This window comes from Panthera tigris, chromosome F2, assembly GCF_018350195.1.
Source record: "Panthera tigris isolate Pti1 chromosome F2, P.tigris_Pti1_mat1.1, whole genome shotgun sequence".
NCBI classification, from domain to species: Eukaryota; Metazoa; Chordata; class Mammalia; order Carnivora; family Felidae; genus Panthera; species Panthera tigris.
The window spans coordinates 745800-769928 of NC_056676.1; the positions used below are offsets into that span (position 1 = coordinate 745800).

At 36.7% G+C, this 24129-nt stretch overlaps 1 protein-coding gene across 4 annotated transcripts in view; it reads left to right on the forward strand.

The window, feature by feature from the left end:
• Positions 1 to 24129, forward strand: part of SPIDR (scaffold protein involved in DNA repair) — a 487708-nt gene that overhangs the window by 167000 nt on the left and 296579 nt on the right. For 2 of the 4 annotated variants that reach the window (XM_042972730.1, XM_042972731.1), the window contains 2 exons: positions 7448 to 7692; positions 23750 to 23850. In XM_042972730.1, coding sequence (XP_042828664.1) covers positions 7448 to 7692; positions 23750 to 23850 — 346 coding nt within the window. The remainder of the gene's footprint in view (positions 1 to 7447; positions 7693 to 23749; positions 23851 to 24129) is intronic. The other 2 variants (XM_042972733.1, XM_042972732.1) reach the window with 1 other exon arrangement.

The following is a 24129-nucleotide window of genomic DNA, read 5'->3' on the forward strand; positions in this document are numbered from 1 at the left end:
GAGTGGAGCTACATAGTGTAATGCTAAGTGAAAAAAGTCAGTGAGAGGAAGAGAAATACTATATGATGTCACTCATATATGGAATTCAAGAAACATAACAAAGGGAAAATAGAGAGAGAGAGAGAGAAAAAAAAACAAACAAACCAAGAAGCAGACTCTTCATTAGAGGAGAAACTGGCAGTTAACAGAGGAAAGGGTGGTGGAGAGATGGGTTAAATAGGTGATGTGGATGGCAGTTGTCGTGATAAGCACTAGGTAATATAGGGAATTGTTGAATTACTATATTGTATACCTGAAAATAATATAGCACTGTTTGTTAACTATTTGGAATTAAAATAAAAACCTTAAAAAATGTGGAAGAAGATTGCTATGTCCTGAATTTTGTTCCCCTCCCCCAAATTCATATGTTGAAGCTCTCTCAGTGGGATAATATTTGGTGATGGGGTCCTCGTGAGACAGGAGGGAGATGTCTCTCTCTCTCTCTCTCTCTCTCTCTCTGCTCCTTGAGGACACCGCCAGAAAGTGGCCATCTGCAAGCTAGGAAGAGCTCCCTCATCAGCAACCAAATTGACTGTCACCTTGATCTTAGATTCTCCAGCCTCACAGATATCAATGGGTTTTTTTGTTTGTTTGTTTGTGTTTTTAAGCCACCTACTCTATGGTGTTTTGTTATGGCAGCCTGAGCTAAGACAGACATTGGTACCAAGGGGGGGGATTCTGCCATAACAAATAGCTTGGAATGTGTCAGTGGCTTTCAAACTGTGTAATGTTCTAAAAGTGATTCTGGTGAGAGCCCTGACAAGAAACAATAATCTTTTGATATATTTGGTTAAGTAAAACGTATTATCACAATTAACTTCACCTGTTTCTTTGTATTTTCTTAATGTTGCTACTAGAAAACTTAAAATTACTTATGCTTCTTTAATTGGGTAGCACTGAAATAGAACTACATGTGTAAACGTGGATAAGTATAAAAAAACAGAATATTGATTCAAAAAAATATAGGTTATTCAGAGCTGTGTTCAGAAGACACCATTTTATATACAATTTAAAAACTTGAAAAAGAATACTAATCAGGGTGTGTGTGTGTGTGTGTGTCAGAGAGAGAGAGAGAGAGAGAGAGAGAGAGAGAGAAAGTAGAATGCTAATGAAATACCAAGTGCAGGAGAGAGATATCTATAGGAAGGAAGAAAAGAGGAGCAGAAAGAGATACATAAAATTTCAGTTGCATCATTTAAAAGAAACTGTGAAGGTAAATTTGTATCCTTTTAATATTGACATAGGGTGATAGGGTGATTAGTGTATGTATTTTTATATCTTTTTAATACTTTTGTACATTTAGAGATTTGCCAGTGTCTTTTTTTTTTTTTTTAAGTTTATTTATTTTTGACAGAGATAGAGTGTGACTGTGAGCTGGGGAGGGCCAGAGAGACAGGGAGACACAGAATGCAAGCAAGCTCCAGGCTGCCAGCTGTCAGCACAGAGCCTGACGTGGGGCTTGAACTCACGAACTGTGAGATCATGACCTGGGCCGAAGTCGGACACTCAACCTACTGAGCCACCCAGGTACCCCATAAATAGCCATTATCATTAATTCTTTTAATATTTCTAAAAGAATTTTTCATTTTTGGAAGCTTAAACTGAGAAATGGGAGAGTCTATGAAGATACTTATCCAAAGTCACGAAACAAATAGCTGAGGTGCAATTCATAATCATCTTTCTTGTTCTAAACTCATAGCTCTTCCTTCCCATTAATCCAATTCTGTAATATAAAGATGAAATGTAAACAAGCTTATGAACTGCAGGCTCTTCCGACCCAACTTTGTCTTTTCCCCTTCTCCCAGTGCATGCACACATACACCTCTGCACACATGTGCATGCACACACCCACATGCACAGGTGTGTACATGCACACACCATCCTTTCTGAAAGAATATGTGTTCCTTACTGATAGGCTTGGGCCAAAACAGGTGGTGTCTGGGGCGCTGTATTTCCTCTCTGTGTCCTTGTGAAGAGACTTTGTACACATTCTTCAGGGATTATCAGCTCAAGAGAGCTCAAAATATGATATGCTAAAGTGATAGTTTCTATTTATCTTTTCCTAAAGGTGTTATTCCTTTTTTGTTTTCTCTCAGAAATGCCTACATGAAGAATATATGAATTGTTCTGCTGGTTAAGACATTGCTTGTGTGTTTGATTGGCTGCTAAAGACATTTGTTGTGTTCCTCATTGTCCTTTATATACAGATCCTCTTACAAATCAAGGAAAAAAACTTTATGTGAAAATAAATGCAAGCTTAAAAACATAAAATTTAAAACAAATTCTTGAATTAATTACTGGAAGGGCTAAAAATAATAGCTAACATTAACTAAATGCTTAATGTGTTAGGCATTATTATATCTCCAACTTATAGATTAAGTACCTTGCCTAGGGTAATCAGCTAGTGAGGGACAGGGCTGAGGCAGAGACAGTGTTGGGGTCAAATCCTGCTTTTATTGGTTAAAGATTTTCTAAGCTGTGCTACCCCAAGTGATCATTCTTTTCCACTCATATATCTGCTATATGCCCAATGAGTCTGGAATTATCCATATATTGCTTTATAATTTTTAGTTTGGCTTTTACTTATTTCTGTTTTGAAATTGATTTGCAAATATGCAAAAGCAAGGACAGACTTGAAAATTTCCTTGAATTAGCTTTAGCAGCTTAGGGAGCATGTGGGTAGTAGGCTTTCAATGTATTCTTACATATTCGCTAGTTCTCATTAAATTTGTGACTGCCTAAATCAAAACTACTTAAAATTGATTGTCATGGATTGATGCCAAGAAATTCTAAAGTACTACCTAAACTTCTACTAAATCTTACCAATCTTACTGCTATTAAATTCTTCCTTGAGGAAATTCATTTAAATTTTGTGGCTGTGGTTGGAGGATAGACTAGAGTCTGGAGTACATTTTTATTTTAATTATTTAACTTCAATTTTGTCATACAGGTTGTGCATACTTGAGCAAATGTGTCTTTTTATGCTGTCCTTTCTATCTTTGAAAGCAATTAAAATATGCATTTCCAAGCTTCCTGGAAGAATTTTCAGGTCTCCTATTTTCACCTCACCTTCCATTTATTCCTTTTTTTGTTGGTTTTTTGACTTACATTTTTAGAGCAGTTTTAGGTTTACATTAAAATTGAGAGGAAGGTTTAGAGATTTGCCATATACCTCTTGCCCTGACACGTGTATAGCCTCCCCCATTATCAACATTGCTTACTGGAATGGTACATTTGTTACAATTGTTGAACCTGCATTGATGCATCATAATCACTTAAAGTCCATAGTTTATGTTAAAGTTTACTCTTGGTGTTGTCCATTCTGTGGGTTTGGACAAATGCATAATGACATATATCCATCATTATATCATACAGAGTATTTTCATTGTCTAAGATTACTCTTTGCCTATTCATCTGCCCCTGCCCATAACCACTGGCAACCAATGATCTTTTTGTAGTCTCCATAGTTTTGTTTTTTCCAGAATGTAATATAGTTGGAATCATACACTATATAACATTTTTTGGTTGGCTTCTTTTACTTAGTCATATGCATTTAATGTTCTTCTGTGTTTTTTCATGGGTTGATAGCTTACTTACCTACAGTGCTAATATTTCATTATGTGAATGTACCACAATTTATTCATTCACTTACTGAAGTACATCTTAGTTGCTTCCATATTTTGGCAGTTATGAGTAATTAATTGCTCTAAATATCTGTGTGCAGGTGTTTACATGGACATAAGTTTACAGCTCCTGTGGATAAATACCAAGGAGTGTGATTGTGGGGTTGTATGGTAAGAATATATTTAGTAAGAAGTCTCCAATGGTCTTCCAAAGTTACTGGACCATTTTTCCCCATTTATTCTTCATAGCACACAATTTCCAAGGTCCCATAGGTTTCTTGTATCTGTGCAATCACTTTTTTCTCAAATCCCAAACCCTTTTCTGTCTCTTTTCATCTGAATTCAGCTTAAATGTTGATAATATTCCCACAGTTCCAGCCTGGACCTTCTCTTCTCACTTTTACAGAATTTCCAGCGACAGTCTTTTCCAACTGACATACTTTCATGCAGTTTCTATTTTGATGATTCTTGAATCCCACATGACTTTATTAAAACTCCAGACCCGTAAAGACAACTGCCTATTGGTCAATTTTACCTCAGCTATTCCATAGACATCACAACCTTAACATATCAAAACCAAATTATATTAGCAGCTACCCCTCTCCAGATTATTTCCTCAAATCCCTTTCTGGGTGAGCACATTTTTTTGTTGCCCAAACACATGCTTGGGGTCTTCTTTGAGTCTGCCTTCACTTTGACTTTTCACGTGTGAGAATCCTCTAGTATAGTTACATCTCTGCCCTCATTTTCTTTCAAGTGCACCTCTCCTGTTCTTACTCCCACTCACATCCTCTGTTTTCTGCTTTATGAAGACCCTCTAGCTAACTGCTTTCCCACTGGCAGGCTTTAGTACCTTCCCTCTCCCATATTAGAGTCTGTTATTCAGAATGTGGTTTGGATAATCATTCCATATTAACATCTGATTTTGTTAGTCCTTGTGGAAACTGCCAGTGGTTCCCTCACGACCTCAGATTAAAGCCAGATGCCCTGCTATGGTTTGCACGGTTCTCGTGCAACCTTTTCTCTTACTGCTGCTTGTAGGTTTTCCTGCATGTGCTGTGTTCTCTCTGGCCTCCTATTAGTGCTCCTCTTGTTCCTTTTCCCTGGAACATGCTCTTCTCTCTGCCTGATTAACTTACACTTAGCATTCAGCTTTAGGTGGTGGCTCTTCTTCCCTTCTCCCTGTGCCCTCCCTGGATTTTTTGTTACTCTTACATGTTCCCCATGGAGCCTGAGCAGTACTTTGGTTGCAATACTTCTAGCACGTTGTTTTATACCTATAGTAGTCCCTCTTGTCTGTGGTTTTGTTTTCCGTGGTTGATTACCCATGGTCAACCACAGTCTGAAAGCAGATGATACTCTTTCTGCCTTATCATCAGAAGGTCATTAGTAGCCTAATGCTACATTCACAGGCCAACATCATTTACCTCACTTCACCTCGTTAAGTAGTCATTGTATCATCTCACATCATCATAAGAAGAAAGGTGAGTACAGTACAATAAGAGTTTGAGAGAAAGACCACATTCACATAAATCTTATTATAATATATTATAATTCTATTTTATTACTGGTTTCTGTTATTGATCTCTTACTGTGCCTAATTTATAAATTAAGCTTTATTACTGGTATGCGTGTATGTGAAAAAGTATAGTCTGTGTACGATTCGGTACTATCCATGGTTTCAGGCATCCACTGAAGGTCTTGGAATGTTTCCCCACAGAGAAGGGGGTACTGTTTCATTTCATTTTGACCCTCCCTCCCCGTGAATCGCCGTGTTGCCTTCACTTCTGCATGTGAGTCTCCAGCACAGACCAAATGTGGTTGGTTATTTGCTGACATTTTTCTAGGATAGTGGTTCATAATTGGGGGTGATTTTGTCTCCCAGGGGACATTGGTGATGTCTCGAGACATTTTTGATAGTTATGACTGGTGGGACCATGCTGCTCTCATCTAGTGGGTAGAGGCTAGGGATGCTGCTAACCAGCTCTACAGGGGACAAAAGAGCCCCCACACATTATCCAGCCCAAAATGGCAGTAGTGCTGAGGTTGAGAAACCCTGCTCTAGGATGAAGTGTAAAACTTGAGGGTATTAAAAGACTTTTCATAGCAAAAAGATGAATTGAGTTTGGAGTTCTCAAGTAATGTATGCAAAGTTTGAGTGTAAAACAACTTAATTTTCAGTCTAAACTGCTTTGGTTCTTTTTTGTAGCCTACTGTTAATATATATTCAGAATTTGTGTTGTTGGGAAACATGTGACTTTAGTGCTTATTAATGGGTTATCAGCTACCTGCAGTAATTTAAGCATGCAACTGAGATTGTGAAAAGGATAGTGGAACTAAGCTCTATGTTTGAGAAGTTTTTTTCATTTACTTCTCTTATTTTAAATGTATCTAGGAACAGGTGACTACCCAGGCAGGTTTTTGGAGGTGTATGGATGAATGATATCCTTTTTAAGCTGTTAAATAAGGATTTAGGTATAAAATCTTCATAAAAGGCCAAATGTAATAAACTTTTTGTTTTACATAGATTAGCAAATGATGAACATTCTAGTGCTACCCTGCACACTCACACATGCATGCACTTGTAACCATCGATAGTAACCCTCATGTACTTGTATTCTCTTCACTCTCTTTAGCCAAGTGTCTCCTATAGTGCTAGGGACACAGTCCTTGTTGATCTGTCAAAATAGGGCTCCTCATGAGGGATCCTATGCCTACACTACAAACTGACCAGGTACAGAAGATCCATTTCAACTGAATGTACTGTTTACATTTAAGAAATTTAAAATTTTGTATGAGTATTCCATTAGAAAATGTTACTAATACACTGGAAAATTAGAATGTCAAAGGATAAGTTATTGCTATCATTAGAACAAAACAGGACTGACCTGTACAACCAAGTACTGGGAAAATAAAATACATACCACACTTAAATATTTTAGTGTGTGTCTAGGCAAAGACAGAAGTCATCATAGAAAAAGTTTTGATTCTCTCCAGGATGGGCTATGTGATCCGATCTACTGTTTTTTAATCCAGTTTTCTTTTCTTTTGGCGGGGGGTGGGGAGGGGTGGGGAGACGCTGCAAAAGCATTTTATTTTTTTTTTATAATCCAGTTTTCAAAAAAAATTGTAATTAGAATTCTGAGTAGGAGAAAATAAAAAACATTTTAGGAAATGGTAGGAAAAAGTGGCAATAACTCATATTCTTAAAAAGTACAGTTGTTATTAGCCATTTCAAACTCGTCTCTTGAAAATATTATAATGGAATTGTGCTGGAAAAGTCAAGTTTTTGTCTTTATCCTTGGAGAATCCTTTGGTAAGCTTACACCTGAAGAGGCAATTTTCTTTGTATTTGGTTTGTTACAAATAGCATTATTTATCTCACATTAAATTTCAAAATCCAAAAAATACTTTTTTCCAGTAGATGTTAGATTACAGTGACTATCATCAGCCATTTACTAGTTCGGTTTTTGAGACTGACTGTATATGGGGCACATTTCTTTTACTTTACCAAAGGAAGATTGAAATACTTGCACTGAATTTGGTGGATTTTATGAGATAATATCTGGCTTACAACTGGCTTAACACTCTCTTGTCTTTGTGTATATGGCTTTTTTTACTTTGGAACTCATGTCAAAATAAAAGTTTAACCTACAAATAACTGTATTTACAAAGTTATATCAATGAATATAAACAGAAGAGAATGGAATAACAGGTGTATGTAAATATGTACTTGAATAAAGACTTCTCCAAATGTAATTGCATTTCTTTTAATTTTTTTTCAGAGAAGTTCTACAGAAATTTTGGAATATTCATCAGATAGTGAAAAGGAAGATGACTCAGAAAATGTCTTGTTCATTGATTCAGAATCCTCTCCCAAAAACCACATGGATTTTGGAACTGATGTTAGAGAGGTGATGGAGAGACCAATAAGGCGGAAGGTGAAATCTGCAGAGACCATTTTGTACACGCCCCAGAAGCAGACGTTTCCCAGGACTCCAGGACCATCAGCAAAGATGAAGCTTCTAAGGTTAAATTACATCTCTTTAAATACTTGTTTAGAAAGTTGTTATCTTTCTTTAAAAATCTAATCCCTGGGGCACTTGGGTAGCTTGGTTGGTTAAGGTCCAGCTCTTGGTTTCAGCTGAGGTCTTGGTTCATGGGCTTGATCCCTGCATCGGGCTCCGTGCTGGTAGTGCAGAGCCTGCTTGGGATTCTCTCTCTCTTCCCTTCTCTCTCTGCCCCTCCCCTGCTCGCTCTCTCTCTCTCTCTCTCTCTCTCTCTCTCTCCCTCTCTTGCTCTCTCGCTGTCTCGCTCTCTCTTTCTCTCAAAATAAATAAATAAAATTTTTAAAAATCCAAATACCTAAAAGGCTAACTTAAAAATACTTAACTTGTTTACTTGGAGAGGAAAATTGGCAGAATAGAACTCTAAGTTCAATAAGCAATTATAGAAGTTCTAATTTCTGGAGATGAGTTAGGGAACTGTTTATCTAAGTCAAGCATTTACTGTTTCAGTCATAACAGCTTACATGACTGCTTTCCTTAGTGGGGTGGGTTGTTAGAGTTTATCAAATTTTATTGAGCATCAGTGTTCCAGATACTTAGACAATTAAGACAAGTAAATGACTATTTCTGTTTTTGAAAAAGTTATAAAGAGGAAAACAGAAATAAATATATTCAAATTACTTTTACAAGTACAGTTACAGAGATTATCCAAAGGAACACTTGCAAATGCAAAGATGTACAAGAGAGCAAAGATGCAGATAAGAAACCAGCTGGTATGTGTATGGAGAACCACAAAGGCCAGGCCATGGTGGGTGGAGCAGGGCATGGAAAGGGGCTCAGGATGTGCCTTATGAGAGCCATGTACCAACCGTGTGTAATACATGGTCTCTTTGTGTTTTAAATTAGAACAAAACAATGAAAGTAAAATTTCAATGAAAGTGAGAACTTGTGGGAAGCAGTGCCACAAAAGTAAACTTAGTAGAGAGATTCAAGGAAAAAGGAGTTTCGGTAGAAAGAGCAAACGTGGCAATGAAAAGCACAGGTTTTGGATATGTTTAGGAAATGTTTAAATAATGAGGCAGAGGATGTGATGCATATTGAGAACCCAATGGCATAGGAGTGGGGACAGTGCTGTGACTTCTAGGATGGGGACTTGAGGTGAGAGGTCAAATGTGGAGATTATCTGCTAGTGGCTTGAAAGGGATCTTGGGTCCAAAGAGACATCAGATGAAAGGTGAGGCCTATTTAGAAAATAATGGGGAGGACCCAGTAGAGACAGAGTGGTTGGAAATAATTGCTCTGTCAGTGTCTAGGAAAAGGAAGTAGGGGAGGGAAGGCTGAGGAGGAGAGTCCTGTCTTAAGCATAGGAGTAGAGGGAGGAGCATAAGGATGTGACAGAGTCTACTGGGATGGATGTAACATGGTGAGTTTATTGATGCTTATTCACCATATATATTATGTTATGTTTATAACACAAAATAACTCAGAAGGTCTTATGCCCAGAGTGGATGTGTTAAAGCCTCAAAAGAAAATGGTGGTGGTTTAATAGTCTCTGGAAAGAACAGGAAAGGAAGACAGTTGGAGGGATTTGAATGTCCTTGTTTTTGAAGTTAATGCCATATAATTACAGAAAGCCATGTCCCCAACCCTACTGAGGGCCTACTATGTGCTGAGCACTGTTGTGTGTCCTGTGTTAGGAGGATGTATGATGAGGGCCCAAGAAGTAAAGTGGAAGTAATGTCAAAAGGAGACAAATTTTATGTCAAAGAAAAGCAGAAAAGAAAACAGAAAAGGATCAAGACTGGTCATGAGGTGTGGGGAAGGACATTTTGTGGAGCTGACATTGCCTGAGATGAGGCAGGAGGGTGATACAGGGGATCAGATGGTTTTGTTTTGTTTTGTTTTCTTGATGAGAAAATCATGAGGCTCCCCCCCTCCCCATCCCTGTGGGAGGGAATTGTTAGCCTCTTACTTTCTCTGTTGTAAATTGACCATACACATTTTTTGTACAATTGATATACTGGGGTCTGAGTTTTTATTATTGTTTTGCTTCTATACTTTCAAACACAACTTGAAGTTGTTTTTTCCACTTTCTGTTTGGCATTGAATTCTTTTATATGTGTGTAGATGTATTTGGCAAGAATGCATGAAGGTGTCTATTTTGTGTGGTTAGTTCTATCACTTGTTCATGTTGTGTCACCCATCCCCCATTACTTTTTTTTTAAACAATTAAAAAAATTTTTTTTACATTTTATTTATTTTTGATAGAGAGAGACAGAGCACAAGTGGGGGAGGGACAGAGAGAGACAGAGACACAGAATCTGAAGCAGGCTCCGGGCTCCGAGCTGTCAGCACAGAGCCCGATGCAGGGCTTGTGCTCACAAACCACAAGATCATGACCTGAGCTGAAGTCGGACGCTTAACCGACTGAGCCACCCAGGCACACCCCCCCCCCCATTACTTTTTAAAAGTAGAATGTTGGTCTGCATTTTAGTAGTAATAATTTTTTTTCCTTTTACATTTATTGTGTTTTTTCTTTTAGTTTTATGAAAATGTAAATGATATAAAGCACTGTTTAAAGTGTATAGCGTAATGTCTTGACTTACATATATTGTGAAATGAACATCATCACCTCATGCAGATACCAAGAAAAAAAGAAAAAAGAAGGTTTTTTCCTTGTGATAAGATCTTTTAGGATCTACTCTCTTACCAGTTTTCAGATAATACCATACAGCAGTGTTAATTAACCATCATCCTCCTTATGTTGTACATTACATGTCCATTACTTACTTATCTTATAACTGAAATTTGTACTCTTTGACCACTTTCCTCCAGTTCCACCCCCCATTGCCACCTCTGGTTACCACAATTCTGATCTTTTTCTCTGTGAGCTTGTGTTGTTTTTGTTGTTGTTGTTGTTTTTCAGAATTCCACATATAAGTGAGATCATACAGTGTCTTTCACTGACTTATTTAACTTAACATAATTCCCTCAAGGTCCACCTATGTTGTCACAAATGACAGGAGTCCCTTCTTTACAGTGGCTGAATAATATTCCTGTGTGTGTATGTGTGTATGTGTGTATGTATGCAACACACACACATACACACATATACACACACCACATTTTCTTTACTCATCTGTCAGTGGACTCTGGTTGTTTTCATGTTTTGCCTATTGTAAATAATGATGCAATGAACATGGGGGTGCAGACCTCTTCAACATAGTGATTTCATTTCCTTCAGATATATATTCAGCAGTGGAATTGCTGGATCATACAGTAGTTCCATTTTTAATTTTTTGAGGAACCGCTGTACTGTTTTCTGTAGTGACTGAACTGACTCACATTCCCACCAGCAGTGCACAAGAGTTTCTTTTTCTCCATATCTTAACAAGAATTTGTTATCTCTTGGCTTTGTGATAATAGTCACTCTAACAAGTGTGAGGTGATACCTCATTGTGGTTTGATTTGCATTTTCATAAAGATTAGTGATGTTGAACACTTTTTCTTATACCTGTTGATCATTTAAATATCTTCCTTAAAAAAATGTCTATTCAGGTTCTTTGCCCATTTTAAAAATTGGATTATTTGTGCGTGTGTTTTGTTATTGAGTTGTACAAATTCCTTTGAATATTTTATATATTAACTGCTTATCAGGTATGTGATTTGCAAACATTTTCTCTTATTCTGTAGGCTGCCTTTTTATTTTGATTATTTCTTTTGCTGTGCAGAAGCTTTTAGCTTTTTGTAGTCCCACTTGTTTTTTTATTCCTTGTGGGTTAAGTGTCATATCCAAAAAAAATTATTGCCAACACCCATGTCAAGCCACTTTTTTCCTCTGTTTTCTTCTTAAGTTTTGTGGTTTTATGGGTTAAGTTTTTAGTCCACTTTGAGTTAATTTTTGTGAGTATTGTAAGAATAGAGGTCTAGTTTCATTGTTTTACATGTAAATATCCAGTTTTCCCAGCACCATTTATTGAAGATACTGTCTTTTCTTCTTTGGGTATCCTTGCTCCCTTATCAAATTTTAGTTGACTGTGTATACATGGGTTTATTTTTAGGCTTTGTATTCTGTTCCATTGGTCTATATGTTTGTTTTTACTTGATTGGTATAGCTTTATTGTATAGCTTGAAATCAGCATGTGTGATGTCTCCCACTTTGTTGTTCTTTCTCAGGATTGCTTTGGGTATTTGGAATTTTTGTGGTTCCATACAAATTATAGGGTTGCTCTTTCTATTTCTGTGAAAATGCCATTGGAATCTTGATAGGGATTGCATTGAATCTATAGATGGCTGTAGGTAGTTGTGGACATTTAACAATATTAATTCTTCCAATCCATGAACATGGGATATCTTTTCATATATTTGTGTTGTCTGCAGTTTTTTTCATCATGATTCTATATATAGAAAACTCGAAAGACTCCCATCGAAAAACTCTTATATCTAATCAACGAATTCAGTAAATAGCAGGATATGAAATTAACATACAGAAATCAATAGCAGATCTCTATGTACAGTAGCAACTAATTAGCAGAAAAATAAATTAAAAAGATGATCTCATTTACAATAGCATCAAAACAATTAGGGATGGGCTGTTCCTCTCCCTCTATGCATCACAGCTGTAGTAGAAGGGAAGGTGTAAAATTGGAAGCCTCTGTAAAGAGCAAAACCATCCCTTCCTGGGATGTCTGTTGTGTGGACATCCCAGGAGACACAGGAGGGCAGGATGCCCTCCATGTCTGTTGTGTGGAAAGGAGAGGAGAGATAGCAGTTGCATTCAAGATCACAGCCAGGGAGCCCTCAGGGGAAGAGTAAGAAGATGAAAGGAGCATTTGGAGTTGAGGACACAGAGTTTTTGCTAATGACTGAAGCAACTCCACAAATATGCAGACGATTGTTTTCTTCTTGTGATTTCTAAGTGATAACTAAATAAGGGATATACAGGAGCACCTGAGTGGCTCAGTCAGTTAAGTGTCTGACTCTTGATTTCAGCTTAGGTCATGATCTCATGTTCGTATGATTGAGCCCTACGTCAGGCTCCCACTATTCAGTGCAGAGCCTGCTTGAGATTCTCTCTCCCTCTCTCGCTGCCCCTCCCTCGCTCTGGGGGCATGTGCGCATGTTTTCTTTCTCTCAAGAATAAATAAATAAACATTAAGTGAGGGATGTCTGTTTTGTGGCCATTCCTTCCAAGTTGATAATGTGTTTAAATGTTAAAAATGAGTTTGATGTGATTAGGGTTGTCAGTCTCAGGCATTCAAACTGGAAGACTATTGACCATAGGAGCCAGCTTTCTAAACTGACTAGGATAGCTTATGATTGCCCATGATGACAGTTTGTTGACTTCCTTCTGAAGGAGGAGAAAAGGTAATATATTTTGATTCATATGCTGTTTTGTAATGAAAGCACTAGAGCATCATGCTTAGAAAAATCTCTTAGCTAGTTATCTCATAAGGATCAAAGAAACAGTTTTGCATTAAGAAATTTGGTTTGTTGAAGTGAACTCCTATGAAAATGCTGAGAATACTGATGTCCTGATAATCCTCACAAAGATCACCAAACAAAACAAAATGAAACAAAACAAAACCCAGTTACTGACTTTTGTCAGACAGAGTACAGAAAAATACAGGTCTGGGCATCTGGGTGGCTCAGCTGGTTGAGCGTCCGACTTTGGCTCAGGTCATGAACTTATGGTTCTTCATGATCTTCAAGGCCTGCATCAGGCTGCTCACTGCTTTAAGTGCAGAGCCTGCTTCAGATGCTGTGTCCCCCTTGCTCTTTGCCCCTCCCCCACATGCACTGTCTCTCTCAAATATAAATAAACATAAAAAAAAGAAAAATACAGGTGTAAATAATAGATTTTCCTTATCTAGAATGACCATAGCTGTGATTAAAAGAATTGTTGCTTTTTTGTTTGTTTTTAACCAGATTGTGGCTCATTAGCAAGGATCAAGTTAAGTAGTTGTTGGCAGTCCAAGTTTGGAGAACATTGAACTTTTCCCTTGTGTTTGCCCCATAGAGAAATGTTACTCTTTGGGCTACCTGTTTTTTTGTTTTAAGTTTATGTATTTATTTTGAGAGAGAGAAAGAAAGAGTGTGTGTGCGCATGCACACTTGTGAGGAGGGGAGGGTCAAAGAGAGAGGGAGAGAGAGAATCCCAAGCAAGCTCTGCACTGTCAGCAGAGCCCAGCACGGGGCTCGATCCCACAAACCATGAGATCATGACCTGATCCAAAATCAAAGAGTCAGATGCTAAATGGAGTGAGCCACCAAGGCGCCCCTTCCCTTTTAAAAAAAATTTTATCTTTTTGATTCATGACTTTATTCTGTTTAAGTCATAACTAATGAAAGTCAATGCAAAATTGTTTTTATATTTAAGTATGTTGTCAATAATAAAGCCATATCTCCCTATTCTTATGATAAAGTTATTTTTCACAATGCCTATTATATCTAACAGAAAACAAAACTTAAATACATTATACTACATTTATTTAAATTATTTTTCCTCACTTTATATAGTTTATTAAAAATATTTCAATGAAGGGCACCTGGGTGGCTCAGTCAGTTAAGCATCCGACTCTTGGTTTTGGCTTGGGTCATGATCTCATGGTTTGCGAGTTCGATCCCCACATGAGGCTCCATGCTGACAGTGCAGAGCCTGCTTGACATTCTCTCTCTCCCTCTCTCCCAGCCCTTCCCCACTCACTCTCTCTGTTTCTCTCTCAAAAATAAATAAACTGAAAAAAATACTTTAATGAGCTTTTTTGGGAAATGTTGGAATATTTTTCAATTGTTATTCTTTTTCCCTTCATATGGTTTTTGTAGCAATGTTTAGCCCTGTTGAACTAATGCCAGGAATCTTTTCAGATAGGTTACCCGTCAATTTTTTTGTGTAAAAGATAATTAAAATATCTTAACTTTCTTAGTGAATTTTTTATTCTGCATTGGTGTTTTGGGTTTTATCTGTGAATAACTTTGCTGACTATATTGACAAGAGTCATTTGGAGGCTCTCATCCAAGATGGCAGTATGAGAACCTCTTAGACTCACTTTTCCCTTGGACATGCCAAATCTGTAGCTACACATGAAACAATTACCCATGAAAGAAATCCAGAAACTGAGTGACTCCTATGCACTGGATGAATTAGAAAATAGCCACAGTGAAACAGGTAGGAGAGGGTAAGACACAGTCTAGCCATAAATTTCACCCCAGGCATAGTGATACAATAGGTAGGGATTCATAACTCCCAGGTTTTCCATAAGCAAAGAGTTTGAACCCAACATCTAACACCCCAGTTTTTAAGACTTTTGCTCATCTTTAGATGAGCCTCCAAAAAACACCTAGCTCTGAAAGCTAACAGGGCTTGTGTCCATAAGACCCGCAAGACTATAGCAAACAAAGAAATAGTTGTCAACCTGGCTTGGACTTGCTGTGGTTTTTCCTCCACGGTTCAGCACAGAGGGAGTAGATAACACTCATCTTCCAGTCGTTTCTTAAAAGCTGCCTATTTGTGTACTTTAAAAGCTGCTGCTGCTGACTGAGGGTCAGGCTTCTAATTTAAAAGACATACCTAGGTGCTGACTGCCATCCTCCCCAGAGATCAGGGAGGTCAGCAGATGACATCTCCCTGTACACTCTAGATCTCCAGTGTCTCCCAGAGGGCACATCTCTTGATCTCCTGGCCCTGATGGCCAGGGGGACTTGTGATTTGTGGGTCCCACAGGACGGTGGCAAACAAGGAACCAATTCTTACCTGATGGTCCCTTGAGGACTCAGAGCAGAGGGAGCAGAGAAAAATGCCCAGCTTCCAGTCTTTCCATGAAAGAGGTCTGTCTGCTTGGATACTTTAAAAGTTGCTGACTTTAAAAGCAGCTTTTAAACAGCCTATATCTAGGTGCTGACTGAGATCCTACTCTTTCGCACACTGACAGGTATTGGCACCCACAACTACTGGGAGCTACTAAGAACAAAGAATGCAGCTTTGCCTTCCACAAGGTTTGGGAGACAACTAAGAGCTCAGGGCAGTCTGAACAATAAGGTTCATCACCTACACAAGACCACTCTATAAAGACTCGGAGAGGTGGCTATTTTACCTAATGCACAGAAATCAACACAGAGACTCCAAGATAATGAAGAAACAGGAATATGTTCTCCAAAAAGAACAAGAAAAACTCCAGAAACAGACCTTAGTGGAATGGAGAGAAGTGATTTGTCTGACAAAGCGTTCAAAATAATAGTCATAAAGATGTTCACCAAGGTCAGGAGAATAATGCATTACCAAAGTGAGAATTTTAGGAGGTAGAAAATATAAGCATGCACCAAACAGAAACAACAGACCTGAAAACAATATAGTGACTGTAGAAATTTCAAAAGCCTAGATCAGCTGGAAGAAAAGATCAGTGAATTCAGAGACAGGCAATGGAATTCATCTAAACATAGAAACAAAGAGAGAAAAGAATGAAAAAGCATGGAGATAGTTTAAGGAACTTAAAGGATACCATGAAGTGGATGAATATTTGTGTTATAGTTGTCCCAGAAAGAGAAGAGAGAGAGAGAAAGGAACAGAAAGCTTGTTCAAAGAAATAATGGCTGGGGCGCCTGGGTGGCTCAGTCGGTTAAGCATCCAACTTCGGCTCAGGTCATGATCTCGCGGTCCGTGAGTTTGAGCCCCGTGTCAGGCTCTGTGCTGACAGCTCAGAGCCTGGAGCCTGTTTCAGATTCTGTGTCTCCCTCTCTCTCTGACCCTTCCCCGTTCATGCTGTCTCTCCCTGTCTCAAAAATAAAATAAACGTTAAAAAAAAAAAAAACAAAACAAAGAAATAACGGCTGAAAACTTCCATAATCTGGGGAAAGAAACAGGCCTCTAGATCCAAGAAGTTTATAGAGTTCTAGATAAATGAATCCAAGAAACCCACATCAAGAAATGTAATTATCAAAAGCTAAAGAAGAGAATTTTATTTAAAAAAAAAAAATTTTTTTTAACGTTTATTTATTTTTGAGACAGAGAGAGACAGAGCATGAACGGGGGAGGGTCACAGAGAGAGGGAGACACAGAATCTGAAACAGGCTCCAGGCTCTGAGCTGTCAGCACAGAGCCCGACGCGGGGCTAGAACCCACAGATCGTGAGATCGTGACCTGAGCCGAAGTCGGACGCCTAACCGACCGAGCCACCCAGGCACCCCAGGAAGAGAATTTTAAAAGCAGCAAGAGAAAACCAACTTGATATGTGCAAGGTAACCTCCATGAGACTGGCAGTGGATTTTTAGCAGAAACTTGGCAGCAAGAAGGAAGTGGAATGATATATCAGTGTTCTAAAAGTAAAAAATCTGCCAACCAAAAATATTCTACCCAGCAAAGTTGTCTTTCTCAACTGAAAGAGAAATTAAGAGTTTTACATACTTGCAAAAGCTAACGGAGTTCATCAACCTTAGCCTAGCCTTAGAAGAAATGTTAAAGGGGCTTGTTCATGCTGAAACAAAAGGACAAAAGTAACAGGAAAGCATGAAAGTATAAATCTCACTGGTAAATATAAACATGTAGTTAATTTCAGAATACTCTAATGATGTGTAATGCTGGTGGGTAAATCACTTATAGTATGAAGATTAAAAGACAAAAGTATTAAAAAATCTGTAACTACAAAAATGTGTTAATGGCTAAACAAGGTAAAAAGTTGTAATTTGTGACATCAAAAACATAAAACATCATAACGAGAGGAAATAGATATATAGAGCTCTAGTATGCATTGGAACTTAAGTTGTTACAGCTTAAATATAAGATGTCTTATAAGCCTCATGGTAACCACAAAGTAAAAACCTGTAATAGATATATAAAAAAAGATAAAGGGAATCAATACAAACAACTGTAGAAAATCATCAAATTAAAATGGAAGAGACAAAGAGAAGAAGAAAGGAACAAACATATTACAAAAAGCCAGAAAACAATTAACAAAATGGCAACAGTAACTCCATACCTATCAATAATTACTTTAAATGTAAATAGATTAAATTCTCCAATCAAAAGACGTAGAGTGGCTGAAGAGATAAAAGAACAAGACCCAATTACATGCTGCCTGTAAGAAATTCACTCCTTACAGGATCATATAGACTGAAAGTAAAAAAATATAAAACCACATTCAATGAAAATGGAAATCCAAAGAAGGCAGGGCTTGCTATATTTATATCAGACAAAACAGACTTTGAGACACAAACTATAACAAAAACATGATCATTTTGTAGTCACAAAGGTATCAATTAATCAAGAAGATATAACAATTATAAATACTTACGTACCCAACATAGGAGCACCTAAGTATATGAAGCAAATTTACCAGATATGAAAGAAGGCAGAAATACAATATTAGGGGACTACAGCACTGCACTTTCAACAATAGCTAGATCATCCAGACAAAATCATGAAGGAAATATTGGACTTAGAGACATTATATCAGATGGACTTAACAGACATTTATAGGACATTACATCTAAAAACAGCAAAGTACACATTCTTCTCAAGAGCACATAGAACATTTTTCAGGATAGATCATACGTTAGGCCACAAAGCAAGTCTTAACTACTTATGAAGATTAAAATCATATGATTTGGGGAAAAGATAAAAAAAGACAAAACCTTATCAAGACATACCAAGAAATGAAAAAAGGTACAAATAAATAAAATTAGATATGCAAGAGGAAGCATTACAATTATACCACAGAAATTCAAAGGGTCATGAGAGACTACTGTGAACAATTATACACTGACAAATTGACAGCCTAAGAGAAATAGAGAATTTCTAGAAATATACAATCTGTTAAGACTGAAGCAGGAAGAAAATGAAAATCTAAACAGATCAATTACTTGTAAGGAAATTGAATCAGTAATCAAAAACCTCTCAACACAGAAAAGTCCAGAAACAGGTACCTTCACTGGTGAATTCTACCTAACAATTAAAGAAGAACTAATACCAATCCTTCTCAAAATCTTTCAAAAAATAAAATAGGAAGGAACTTTTCCAAACTCATTTTACAAGGCCAGGATTACTCTGATACTAACATCAAAGACACCACAAGAAAATTACAGACTAATATCTCTGATCAACATAGACATAACATCCCCAATAAAGTTTTAGCAAACCAAATTAAAAAAAGTTTCATACACCATGGTCAACTGGGATTGATTCCAAGGATGTAAGAATGGTTCAACATACACAAATCAATCAACATGATATGCATACCACATTAACAAAATGAAGGAGAAAAATCATAGGGTATCTCAATAGATGCATAAAGTGCTTTTGACAAATATCAACATCAATTCATGAGAAACAGTGCCAATAATTTGAGTACAGAGAGAATGTACCTCAACATAAAAAAGCCACATATAGTAAGCCTACAGCTGACGTGATACTTCTAAAATAAGGGAAAAGACAAGGATGCCAACTTTTGTCACTTTTATTCAACAGATAACTAGAAGTCCTAGCCACAGCAATTTGGCAAGAAAAAGAAATAAAAGGCATTCAAATTGTAGAGGAAAAAGTAAAACAGTCTCTATTTACAGATGGCATATTATATGTAGAAAACCCTAAAGACCACCAATAAACTGTTAGAATTAGTAAATGGATTGAGTGAAGTTGCATGATACAAAATCTATATACAAAAATCAGTTGTATTTCTATATACTATCCAAAAGAGAAATGAAGAAAATAATCCCAATTACAGTTGTATCAAAAGATTAAAATACCTAGGTAGAAACTGCACCAAGCAAATAAAAGTACTGTACACTGAAAAGTATAAGACACTGATGAAAGAAATAGAGGAAGACAAAAATAAATGTGTTCGTTGGTTGGAAGAATTAATATTATTCCAATGTTAATACTGCCCAAAGCAATCTACAGATTCAACGCAACCCCTTTTGAAATTCCAATGGCTTTTTCCCCAGAAATAGAATAAACAATCCTAAAGTTTTCATGAAACCACAAAAGGCTTGAAACAGCCAAAACAATCTGGAGAAAGAACAAAGCTGGAGGCATCACAGTTCCTTATTTCAAACTATATTACAAGGGAGTAGCAATCAAAACAGCATGGTATTGGTATAAAAACAGACACATATTTCAATGATCATAATAGTCCTTTTGTATATAGGGTCAATTTTTTTGTGTGTGACAAAGGAGCCAAGAACATACGATGGAGAAAGGACAATCTCTTCAATAAATGGTTTTGGGAAAACTGGACAGCCACATACAAAAGAATGAAACTAGACTACAATCTTATGCCATACACAAAAACCAACTCAAAATGTGTTAAAGATTTGAATGTGAGACCAAAAACCATAAAGCCCTTAGATGAGGACATGGGGTAAGTTCCATGACATAGGTCTTGGCAATGATTTTTTTTTTTATTTGATGCCAAAAGCAAAGGCAACCAAAGCAAAATTAAACAAGTGGAACTGCACCAAATTGAAAAGCTTCAAAACCACAAAAGAAAACCATTAACACAATGATAAAGACATTCTTACAGAATGTCTGCCTTACAAGGAGAAAATATTTGTAAGTCATGTATCTATTAAAAGATTGATATCCAAAATACATAATGAACACCTACAACTCAAAAACCAAACCAACAACAATCCAACTAAAAATGAGCAGAGGAACTGAATGGATACTTATCCAAAGAAGACATACAAATGGCCAACAGGTACATGAAAAGGTGCTCAACATCACTGATCATCAGGGTAATGTAAGTCAAAACTCAGTGAGATATCACTCACACTTGTTAGAATGGTTATCCTCAAAAAAACCAGAGATACCAAGTGCTGGTGGGGATATGGAGAAAATAAAAACCATGTGCACTGTTAGTGGAAATGTAAATTGGCACAACCACTATGGAAAGCAGTATGGAGGTCTCCAAAAAACAAAACAAAACAGAAAACAGAACTAACGTATGATCCACCAATTCTACTTTCAGTAATCCATAGGAAATGAAAACAGGATACCAAAGAGTTATTTGCACTCCTATGTTTATCATAGGATTAGTCAAAGTAGTTAATATGTGGAAACAACCTAAAATCAGCCAGTGGATAAACTGATAAGAAGATGTGGTGCATGCGCGCGCGCACACACACACACACACACACACACACACACACACTGGAGTATTACACAGCCATTAGAAAGCTGGAAGTCCTGCCATTTGTGACAACATAGATGGGCCTCGAAGGCAGTATGCTAAGTTAGATAAGCCAGACAGAGAAAGACAAGTACGGCATGGTATCACTTATAAGTGGAATCTAAACAAAAAAAGAAGTCAAACTCATAGAAACAGAGGGTGATTAAAGTGGTTGCCTGTGCCAGTTGTGGAGAATTTGGTAAAATGGTACCAGGTATAAGATGAATAAGTTCTGAAGATTTAAAGTAAAATACAGTAATAGCTACTACCTTTGAACTTTGATAAGCTGTAGTAGTTTTCAGATTGTTTGAAGAACAATAAAAATCTGGTATTAGTGTAAAAAGAAAATAAAGGAAAACACAATGATGACTGTTGATAACATTGTATTTTGTAGTTGAAATTTGCTAAGAGGCTGGAGCTTCAATGTTCTCATACACACAAAAGTTAAATATATATGGCAATGGATTTGTCAATTAACCAGATGGGAGGAATCCTTTCACAATGTATACATATATCAAATCACCACAATGTACACTTTAAATATTTGTTTTATTTGTCAATTAGACTTCAATGGAACTGTTAACAAAAAAAAAAGAAAAAGTAAACACAGAAACCAGAACATGTTTGTATACAAGCAGGGCCTTCTTGAACCTCCTGCATGACTTTTTTTTTTTTTTTTAAATAATGTGAGATAGGTTTTCACTGAATTATGATTGTTGGTCAGAGGTCATGGTGCTTCCATTTCTAGGCTTTGGTCCATCTGATGATAATTTCTCTAGGCAGATGGAGCAGAGATGCTCTGTGAAGCACTACTACATCTCCGAATGACTAAAAACAAGCTCAAATGCTGATTCTGTCTTATGGCTCCAGATACTTCTACATGCAGAGAACTGTTCCACATTTATTTTTACTCTTCCTTTTCATCTTATAATTCCTACAGTTTACTTGGGAGGTTATACAGTTTACTTGGGGATGTGGCCTTAACCGTATACTGCTTTCAGATTGCATTTTGTCTTTTTTTTCTTTTTTTGATAGTCCTAGGATTGAAAACCAACATTTGACAAGTAACTGTCTAGATCATTGTACAAAGAATAGTGTTTTGCTTTTTTTCTTGTGTTTATTAGGAGTTTGTTTTTAAGAGGCAGTAAGTATATCATTGACGCTGAGTTTAGGAACTCTGGAGACAGACTGCTAAGGTATGCCTCCAGGTATGCCACTTATCACATGTGTCACCTTTCACAGGTGTTTGATTTCTCACTGCCTCCCTCACTTTATCATGTGTAAAGATGAGGATGACAATAGTACCTACTTTTATAGTGTTTAGAGAAGGAGTATAATGAGCTACTTTCTGTAAAGAGAATGATATGAAGAAGAGCTTACACATATATTAAGCAGAGGTAGACATGTATGTAAAGTTGAGGTTCTTTGGCATATTTGTGATTATGAGAATTTTAAAAAATTGTTATATGTCCCACACATTCAGAAACAATAGTGCCTATAGGAAAACAAGTGTCTATACAAAAACAATGATAATATACATAATATGTATGAAAATGAGATATTTCAGTCATCTCAGTAGAAAGAGCTTGTAGGGTACAAGTAAAAATCATGACAAAATCATAATACCAATGACTCGTGTTTCTTGAGGGTTTAAATGCCAGGCACTATGCTAAGTCTTTTCTGGTTTCAACAACTATATCCTCATCTGGCTAGTTACATAATATTGGAGAATTTCCTCTTTCTAAGCTCTGATTTTATCATCTGTGAGGTAGTTATTGATATCTCTTCTTAATAAAGGTATATTATTAGAATAAAATGAGATAATGTAATGAAATGATCAGTGAGCTGGTACGTAATTATATGAAATAATATATTGATAAATTATGTATAATATAATCATAATGGTGATTAACAGCTGATCCTGATTTTTCTTGACAGCACAGATGTTTTAGGAGCTGCTGACTTCTCTGACCCTAGGTAGTTTACTGAATCAAAAAAATATATATAATATGTATGTTTATAATATACATATCAATGAATATACATATTATATACGATTTAATAATATATTAGCATAAGATTAGCATTATATTATGTTAATATGCAACATACTTACATTATGTTTATTATATAAGGATATATAACAATGTAATTATATAATAATTTATAATTGTAACATGTATAATGTATGTTATATATAATACATGAATATTAGTGTAATAATATAACTAATGTATTAGTGTAATAATATGTAATAATACAGTTGTATATATTATTCATTGATAGGTAAAGGTTTTTGTGAAGTATGTCCATTTTAATCATCTTCCTGCCATACATGGAAGGTTTTGGGTTTTTTAAAAATTTTTTTATAATGTTGGTACCCTTGTGGTGTGCTTGTGGTTAATAGTTGTCTCTGTGGTCCCAATAATGATCCCATACCTAAATTCTCTTATTTGAGTGTTCTGCCTATCAACAGTTTGCAGGTTTTATTCTTGACTACAATTCTGACCATGCTTTAATTTATATGTTTTGTCCCTGTCTGCTGAGTAGATTGCGAGGCTCCCCTGTGGCATGGTTCATTGCCTTCTTTTGATTCCTGGCATCTAGCACTTTGCTAGGTAGAGCAGGAAACAAGTGATCAGTATATATTCATGGAATACGTAAATTAGGAAAGAATAGGAAGAAAGTCAAATTGACATGAGAGTAACCTGTATTTCTAAGAATCAGGAAACTGAGCTTCTAGAAATCTTAAAGAATATTGATCTAGGAGGATTCGGCCTCTAGGAAGATAACATGATGCCAAATAAGTTAGAATTCGCATGTTCTATTTGTTTCTGGCTGGAGGGTATAAAATAGAGAGTTCCAACTATTCTGAAGCTTTTCTTTTAACTAACTTAATACATTGTAATTCATTAAACAGAGGCGGGCTAGCAGAAAGACTAAATGGACTGCAAAATCGAGAGAGATCTGCCATTTCTTTATGGAGACATCAATGTGTTTCTTACCAAAAGACACTTTCAGGTAAGGTCTGCACTGACATCTGAGACTGTGGATAAAGAAGATGCTAGTCAAAATTATTTTTTGTTAAGATATATTAATTTAATCATTACTGTTTTCATGACGTTTTCTTTTTCTCCAGGTGTCCTATGGGTCTCAAAAATTGTTCTGAAAGATGAGTCCATTCTTACAAGGTCTACTTATCCCTCCCTATAGAGCTTCTCACAGTTCAATAGAAGACATACTCTTGATCTGATTTGGAGAGCTCTGTGTTAGGCTTTTCTTTTGCTCTTAGCTTTTTGC